Raw genomic sequence first — 9703 nt, 5'->3', positions numbered from 1 at the left:
TATATATATATATATATATATATATATATATTGATTAACTTGAATATCCAACATGCTATGCAAGCCAACTAATTTCATGACAACCATCCCGTTTACAGGTAGTCCGGAGTCACCACATTTGAACCTCTGCGACCAAACGGGATTTTTTTTACTCATTTGTATCTTTTAAATTTATGGTAAATTAATCTATGGTTATCTATATACTATACTATAAAGCATTTTACAAAAACTTTTTTTATGCATGAAGTACTATTTATTGATGCATATTACTTAAAATTTAAGATTACAAATAAACTATGCGTAGGTACAACTTATTAAAGTTTAATGTTTGAATTCGTGTAACTAACTCTATATAAACATAGTCAAATACAAGATACACATTTCATTTTAAATATAAAAAATCTAAAATATAATTAGGATAATCTTTGAGTTTTAACAAAATACTTAATCATTATTCTTATAAAAAATTATATTATTAAATCAAAAATAAATTACTTATTTACTAAATCTAAATTAAATTATAATAATAAAATTGAATTAAAGAAATTACACAAAAAACAATAATTTTTAAATAGTTAATTTGATATTAATATTGATATGTTTATTTTCGAAATTTTATGATATTTTCAAATTTATATTTCGTTCAAAAACAAAAACATTATCTTTTTTTCTCAAACCCATATAAAAACCGTATCAAAACATCTACAGAGACGGAATAAAATGAAACACTAAAATCGAGATATATCTAGATGCATTGCACGAATACCCTGTTAATTATTTAAAAAAATATATAGAACGATAAGTAATGTTTGATTTAAGAGAATAGGAATCAAATATGAGAATGATTTCTAAACACACGAGAATCACATGAACCTATCAAGGGGTTCAAATACATTTTCAAATCTTTATCAGAAGAAAAAGAAACTCATTTTCAAATACATTATTCTTGTTAATAAAAATAAAGCATTATATTTAGGGTTGTAAACGAACAAACCGAATACGAACGGAGGCTTGTTCATGTTTATTCGTTTAACTTAATCGAACAAACGAATGAAAATCTTTGTGTTCGTGTTCGTTCGTTTAGAAATCAGGTGTGTTCGTGTTTGTTTTATGTTCGTTCGCGAACATGCTAGCGAACGTAAATGAACGAACATAAACGAACGGGCTAAACAAACATATATAAATATTATTTGAATTCAAAGTAAATAAACAAAATGATTATATATCAAATTTAGTATATAAACGAACGGTAAATGAACGAACGAAACTCCTGTTCATGTTCGCTCGTTTAACTAAATGAACAAAAAAATTTGTTCATGTCCATTCATTTATTAAATAAACGAACTTCCTGCCAAACGGTTCGCTGAATGTTTGGTTCGTTTGCAACCTTAATTGTATTATAACTATTAACATTCTTAATAATAATAATAATAATTAATAAGTATTCTTGTTATTATTGTTATTGTTATCATTATGTATGCATTCGTAGGCGTCTTATGTTATATGACATAACCTTATGGGGCATGTGACATGGTCGTATGAATTGGTTGTGTTGTTTCTCCACGTTTGTATTATACGTAAAGGTTGGTCGTTGATCTAATCTAGAGAAGGCAACAAGGTCGGACGTAAGAGCCAAATCCCCATCCCCATCCCCATCCGCATTCTCATCCTCATCAAGGAATAAAGTATTTTCCCGTGTACACAATGTATATACGTGACAATTTTATGTTTAAATGACATATAATGCTAAAATTTTAATCACACAAGTTTTGATTGTTGCACTTGTATAGGAGTAACATCAAAATATGTAGTTCAAACACAAATATATCAATTAAATACTTAATAACTGGAATCTTATGTAATCATGCCTCGACGAATGATCTTGTGAGAATAAGAGTTAAGCTGAGAAGTGTAAGAAGGGATTTGAACCTTTGATCATTTTTAATCTAAAACCAACTCATGAATTGTGTTTAGAAGAGAATTGATCTCATGCTTCTCATTGGTGTTGATCTAGTGGAACTCTCCAGTTAGGATGAACAAGCGATCATTTGTTATCATTCTCACCATGACGTTCATTCTCGTTAGAACCCAACCCATCATGTCGTTGTATCAACAAAAGATTGTCACAAACAACCAAATCATTAATGCAATTCATTTTGCAAGTTTTCATCATAGAAGATAAATTATAATTGTATATTATATTTACTCATTGGGTTTCACATTTTGTTATTATACCCAATGTGTATATATATATATGCACATAGAATTGTATAATTAATTATTGGGGGTCGGGAGTGAAGGGTATCTCCATCCCAGATTTATAAATTTAGGGATTCTCCATCTCATCCCGGGTCAAAACTGGTTCCGGTATCAGATTACTTGTTGGATATGATGTCTTTTGTCATTCCTAATCTAGTCATCATACACGTCTCATGTAGGTTGTGTCGTTAATAAGAGGAGTGAAAATACACATTCAAACAATTGTCATGACACTTTAAATAAAATGCATGCCTATGCAGTGAACGATATATCCAGTAAATATTAGTGTATGGTATGTGTATTTCATTTTTTTAAAAGAAAATACGTGTGTTATATGTTCACGTTTTTTTTATAAGAAAATATGTGTGTTATATATCCACTAAATATTAGTGTAAGGTATGTGTATTTCAAGTGAAAGTGGCGACTCTTATTGATAAGCGTTTACGTGGTAATCGTTTAGTAAACGACCCGTTACTCGGTTAGTGATTAGTAGGTAAGAAATGCTTATACTATGCTCTTTTGATGATCGAGAATCTTACCGACTCTTGCTTGATAAGCGAAGAGGTGACTCTTAGTCTCTTACCCGATAAGTGTTTACCCTGTTTGTGTTGGTAAATGACTCTGAAGTCTTGAGATGTTATTCACTTTCAGTTGATTGTAAGATATTTCCACTGCATATATTGTAAAAAGTTTTTTTTTTAAGTATATAAAATTTATAAACGACAAATGCAACAAATAAACTCACACACCCTCCTCACATTTGCTGAGGTTTGAACCCCTGACCTCCTAGAAAGTCAAAAACTACGATAACGTTAGGTCAAATGCCCTTTGCTCATATATTGTAAAAGTTGTGATAGTATGCATGTTATTTTAATTATTTGTAAGATAAGCGTGATGCACATATTCATAGGAATTGACCATTTTACAAACTGGACCGATAAGATTGATCTGGTACTTTGGGCCTAAATCAATTGAAAATCCAGACCAATTGTCAATCAAGGATTTACACATGGACCTGGTTAAGACTAAACCATACAAAGCCCGATCAAAAATTAAAAATTCGACACCTGTACGTGCTTTAACATGATCAACAATCAACTTTTCAATAGAAAAATAAAAAACCGGGCCGATAATGACCTTTTAGGATTGTTAGGTATTACTCGTAGTTTCAACCCAATAATCAAACCAGTTATTGGTTATCAGATTTTATTGGACTGATAAGACTTTATCCATAGTAATTAGAAATGTACATCTCTAACATCTACAGTTTAGAATTATATAATTAGTTACAACATATTAACATGGTTTAATATATGTCTTTTTAAAGTAATATTTAATTGCAACTACTTATTACTCATCACAATTGATCACGAGTTTCATTTATGATTATGATTAGGTTTTTTTAGTATTGAAGTTTTGATTTGAGGTTTGTATCACAGATATTTTGGATGAAATTTTACAAAATTATGGTTTATATTTTCGATAAGATGTTAAATTTTATATTTTAAATCGTTTTTTATTTAAATATGTATAAATTTATGATTAAATGTTCTTGTTGTTCGTAAGTAAAATATAAAAACAAATAATAAGAAAATGTTAAAATTGTGAAAAATGGCAGAAAAACAGGTTTGCAACGGACCTGATAGACGAATGTGAGGTGAGGGACCAAATCCAACAAAATATGCAAACAATGAGTCTTATATTGTAATAAATGAAGTTTAGGGACCAATTTTGTAAAGTATCCCAAACTATATGGACAAATCCGTAATTCACTCTAGAAGATTACAGAAATCGACGCCATCGATTTATTTATTTCTCCCATTTGTTGGAAGAGTTGTATTACAAATTCCTCTTTCCCCTTTAGCTTCTCTTCGTTTTTCGCATCTTTCCCTTTCGAAGAAACCCTAAATCGGAATCATAGAGAAACACTGAAATACAGCGATATGTTGCGAGTAGCCGGGAGGAGATGCTCTTCTCTCTCTTCATGGTGGCCGTCTACTCCGGCCTCATCGGCCATCATCTCTCGGAATCCAATCAACGGCTGCGGCGTTGATTCCGCATCTGATGCTTCCAGATCCGTGTCCAATCCTAATCCCGTATTTCTCAATTCCGCTGTTCTCCATCATATCAGAGGTCAGTGATTTTAACGCAATTTATCATATTGAAATCTGGATTTCTATTCATATTTGTCTGCACGGTTTTGGTGTTTACGGAGTTGTATAAATGCGCTTTAAAAGGTCTTGGAGTCCGCTTCCCTTCACCGAAAGTTTACACGGATCTGATGTCCATCCGTGAATTGGTTTCGGTGAAGGTAATTGTTTAAGTAGTTAATGATCGACACATGATGTATTTTGAATTCCATTGCATTCAAAATTGTAGACGAAGGCGTGTTACAATTTTCTCATGGTTATAGATTGGAATCTTGCTGGTATTGATTAACCCAATCGAGTTTTTCTTCTTCGTGGGCGGATTGTTTTTTAATTGTCTTCACCAGTGTTTGATTCTTTTGGCTTCTCGATTGTAATTGGATATATCAATTGGCATTTGTTTGTGTATCTGCTCGTGGTTTGAATTATGTAATGGTTTTGGTTTTTGTTTATTTGTTTGTTTTGAAGTCATTAGCGGCTTTAGGTTCTTAATATTTACTACTGGTTTGAATCTCATTACAAGGAGATGATTACATTGATTCAACTGAAGCCACTGTTGTTATGTGCTGTTCAGTGGTTAGCATACTCAGCCAGAGTTGGTTGGTGTATGCACTTTCCTTTATGGCTGCTAGTGGTTATATATTATCTCAAAAAGGGTGATTCGTGAGGAAAATAAAAGAGGCCGACCCCTCTTCATCATATCATACTAACAGCACAGTGTAACATAAAAATACAGGAAACTAGAGAAGCCATTGTGCAATTTCCCCCCTCAAAAGAATAATTCAGCTTTTGAGAGTACTTAAATTGTGCAAGATGTAGACTTATATTAAACACGTGATAGTTGAGGGGAAAACTAATTACTTTATCATGTCTTCTACTGTTCTATGCTTGTACAACTTTGCTTTCTTTTTTCTAATGCAAAAAAACCATAGGAAGTTGAAGTACCAAATATTGCTCTTCGTGGGTCATTTGCATTTGACTGTATATAAGGTTACTCATCAGCACATGTGTCTCAGTACAGAACCCAAATCGTGTAAATAAAGCTGCAGTATATGGTTTAATTTCTTTGTCCATAAGTAGACCATAGCCAACTATTAGTGCACATCCATATTTGTTTGAACTTTGAAGTGAACATGATATTGGAGCTGGATTTTTTTGCCAATTTAAATGCTTTAGAGTGTGCAAGCTTTTGCAGTTGGGTTGTTTCCCCTGTTTGGTAGATCTTCCAATTTCTCTACATTGGTTGTCTGTAAATGATATTGCATAAATAACCCTCGGATGGTCCATCTTGTTACCTCATCATATGGGTGATTGTGATTGCCTGTACTAATGTTTCTCACAAGTCACAAAGCAGACATCTTCTAAATATGTTTGCATCATGGTTGGTGCACATTGGTTTATCATATTTCTTTATCAGTTTAACTTATACGGCGTGTGTCATTGTTCTTGTAGTTGCAATACCTGGTGCTAGTTGTTTGGCATGCAAAAGTATTGTATCAAAATCTTTCTTTGAGTTCAAAATAAAATCCTGCATGTAATAAATAGTGTACTTTACAACATGCTGAATGGATGGTTGGCACCATCATTTTTCAGTTTTCATTACATTTTTTGAATTTTGATACATTTTCTTAACTATGCCATTAGCATAGTCCTCATTCCCTGATAACAGACACGGAACAAATGTAAGTTTCAATGTGTGAACATGTATATTATCCTGTTCTGCAAGGTATTTTGTTATATTGCATAAGAACAAGTAGGCTTCGTGTGTGTTATCAGTAGGCAAAATTGTTTCGTTAAACGGCTAATGTTTTGTGTTGGATAAGTTTGACGACGTGAATCTTGGATCAGCCATCAGGTTGTAGAACCATGTTATGGTTTATCTTTTATTATGGGCAGACTTGTGAAACTTCCATTGAAACAAAAATTTGAAGTTAAATTATGTAACATCACCATGTTAATCTCTTAATTGTCTGCTTCTAGTATGAAGAACATGCTTCAGATATTACAGGATTAAGGCCAACTCTTGTCATTTTTGTTCTGAATTCCGGGTTTCATGGAGTGCAAGATGGTTGTATCTGGTAGAATTTTTAATACATGAATAGGGAATGTGTGTAAATATTATGTTGGTATTTTGAACATGTACATCATTCTAGGTTCCTTAATGCACATCTAAAACATTATTATGTCATAAGAGCAAGTAGGCTAAATTTATGTTTAATGTATTCAAGGTGTTTTTGTTAAGAAACTGATGTCTTGTTTTGAGTAAGTTTTGATAATGTGCTCTGATACATAAGATTCTAGAACCATATTATATTTATTTTCTTTCTTTTGTTCTGGCATTTACTTCCAGAAGTTCCCTTGAGAGAAAAACTTGCCTTTTCAGCGAATAGTGAAACCTTGAATGCCACCGCTGAACATATTCACTATTGAAAATGAGAATTTGCAATTGAGACATGCAATTGGAACATGCCCTTGTTAACAAACTTTCCCTAAAACTGAAACCCTGAAATCTGCATAACTGATAATGAACGAATAACAATTGATTCATTGGACACTCACACACCTTCAATTTCCAACTGTACAAAATGATATCTTGACCACAAAGAGATCGTTGAACCACTATAAAGAATGAGACAACCATCAACAAATATTGAAATAAATCAGTACAATATACCTCAATAAAAGCTGATGACCAAAATTCCTGATTGGTTACTCATTTTGATCTAAAATTTGTTTGAGAAGCCGGCAGTACTACGATGATATTGAGCCCTTTGTTGACGAAAAAAAATCACAATTTCATTCAAGCTTGTAATCACCCAAAGGCCTCTTTGGATCAGGCAAATGAAGATGGGGTGGTGGTGGCGAAGGGTCTATGTATAGGTTGCCTTAATCAACAACAGTGATGTGTCCTGTTGATAGGGATTTAATGGTAAATTATTCAATGTCTGCTGAGACCGCTGAAGGGGAATGATTACTCAGCGAAATCTGAGCAGCAAGACATTGAAGTAAAGAAGACAACTATGATGTTGAATTGGAAAAGTTCGAAGTCTTCTTTAGAGATAAGCAATGGAAACACTAATGAATCTTGGATATGAAGTGATACCGGAGAAGATGATGTTGCCCCAAAGCAATTAATGTGACTGGTGACAAATATTTGGGGTTCCAAGGAAGTGAGAACACCAAGGTTTGCATGTGAAGGTGAATATAAGAATGAATGATGCCTATGAGTGAGGTACAGTGAGGTGTAGAGGGTCGATTGAGAACTGTGGAGTTGCTTGTAAGCACCATGACGGATTTGAGGCAAAATGAGTTCCATTTGTGACTGGAGTTGAGACCAATTTGAAAAGCTATCACGAGGGGGAGAAGACTTCTGGTCTTCTGGCACAAAAACTGACAAATAGGAGGTGAGGGGAGCAAGGTGGACTCGACTCTAAAAGCAGAGAGATTTATCAATTTCAAAATTTTAATAGAAGCAACCAAAAAAAGTTGAACGGTGATTCATTGGTAAATGGGTATGCATTTGAGAATAATGTGGAAAGCTCTTTAGTTCTCATAAATCTTTTAGTTTATAGATGTGCTGGTTGAATATTGTCTGAGGCAGCATTCCTCTTCCTGTTAGTCGATTACCCAAAAAAAGAAGATTCGAATAAGATGTATATTAGAAAATGTTTTAGGAGTGGCAAAATCTCGTCTTACAATTTCATATTTATTGTTTTTATCAACGGTTCATTATAGCAATTGATTTCTTATTCAGGCCTTTCTTCTGGTTCGATTGCCCCAACACATGACCTGGGTTTCGACGTCCCTGCTACAGTTGCTGCCATCAAGAATCCAACGTCTAAAATTACTTATGACGAGCACAACCATGAGCGTTATCCACCTGGCGACCCCAGCAAGCGTGCATTTGCATACTTTGTGTTGACTGGTGGTAGGTTTGTTTATGCATCTCTGATCCGTCTCTTGGTATTGAAGTTTGTTCTGAGCATGTCTGCAAGTAAAGATGTTCTTGCCCTTGCTTCCTTGGAAGTGGACCTCACGAGCATCGAGCCAGGGACAACGGTGACCGTGAAGTGGCGTGGGAAGCCAGTTTTCATCAGGCGTAGAACTGAGGATGACATCAAGCTAGCCAACAGTGTGGATGTGAACTCCCTTCGGGACCCACAGGAGGATGCTGTTAGGGTTAAAGACCCAGAGTGGCTTATCGTGGTTGGGGTATGCACTCATCTGGGTTGCATCCCGTTGCCGAATGCAGGTGACTTTGGTGGTTGGTTTTGCCCTTGCCACGGGTCACACTACGACATATCGGGCAGAATCCGTAAGGGTCCGGCTCCTTACAATCTAGAGGTGCCTACTTATAGCTTCTTGGCTGATAATAAGTTGATGATAGGGTGAAATGGGTACAAGTTAAAAGAAGTGGAGCAAAGAGACCATTGGTTTAATTTTCTTACAAACTCGCCTTTTGTTTATGTATCAGAATTTTGTATGTGCTGCCAGGGGGTTTCGAGCTCTAAATAAGGCACAGCAGCAGGTGGTTTATTTGTTGGGAATAATTTATACTACTTGTGTTTTGGAGGTTTTATATATGTAACATGCTGTGATTCTTTGATTTTCATCTCTTCAACTCATTTGGGTTATCCTAATGGAAAATCAGAATGAATTGCTATTTTATATTCATTTCAATTTTAATTCTAATACATTTTTGTATGGTTTTGAAAAAACAATAATATTTTTATATTTGAATAAAATATAATTTTGAAGACCTCATAAAAGATATATTAATATTAGTATCTCGGCTTTTTTATAACATTTTAAGTTTAATTTTTTATTTATCATAATTTAATTTAAGTTTAATAACGAAGTAATTGATTTTAGTCTTAATTATATAATCTTTTGTATAAAGACAATTTTTAGTTCATATTTTTTAATTATTATTTAATTTAGTTTTAATAACGAATTAATTTATTTTAGGTTTAATAATATAATTTTTTTATAAAGATAATCATTAAGTATTTATTAGAATTCAATAATTATTCTGATTATATTTTAGAATATTTATATATAAAAAAAAATGTTTATCATGTATTTGATTATATTTATCAGTTAATCATATGAATTCAAACATATAATTTTAAAAAATTATACCCGTTCACAATTTACTTATAAACTTGAATTTTAGTAAATAACTTCACAACATACCATGAATGGGGTTGAGAACTTGATGTGGTCCTAATTGGCAGGCTTTTGGTCTTCACTATATCCACAATTTCACATTACTTTGGTGCCCTCACATTTCGCAT

General features: G+C 33.2%; 1 protein-coding gene across 1 annotated transcript; it reads left to right on the top strand.

Annotated features, from left to right (window-relative positions):
• Positions 1-4101: 4101 nt before the first annotated feature.
• Positions 4102-9018, top strand: LOC112527602 (cytochrome b-c1 complex subunit Rieske-4, mitochondrial-like). Its single transcript, XM_025138331.1, has 2 exons — positions 4102-4392; positions 8161-9018. Exons 1-2 carry the CDS (start codon positions 4203-4205, stop codon positions 8796-8798), a joined length of 828 nt encoding a protein of 275 aa, XP_024994099.1. The 5' UTR covers positions 4102-4202; the 3' UTR covers positions 8799-9018.
• The last annotated feature ends 685 nt before the right edge of the window (positions 9019-9703 follow it).

The sequence above is a fragment of the Cynara cardunculus genome, assembly GCF_001531365.2.
Source record: "Cynara cardunculus var. scolymus isolate 2C chromosome LG 15, CcrdV1, whole genome shotgun sequence".
Taxonomy (NCBI): Eukaryota; Viridiplantae; Streptophyta; class Magnoliopsida; order Asterales; family Asteraceae; genus Cynara; species Cynara cardunculus.
Note: the sequence above shows the minus strand (reverse complement) of the source record. Positions and strands in the feature narration are given on the sequence as shown.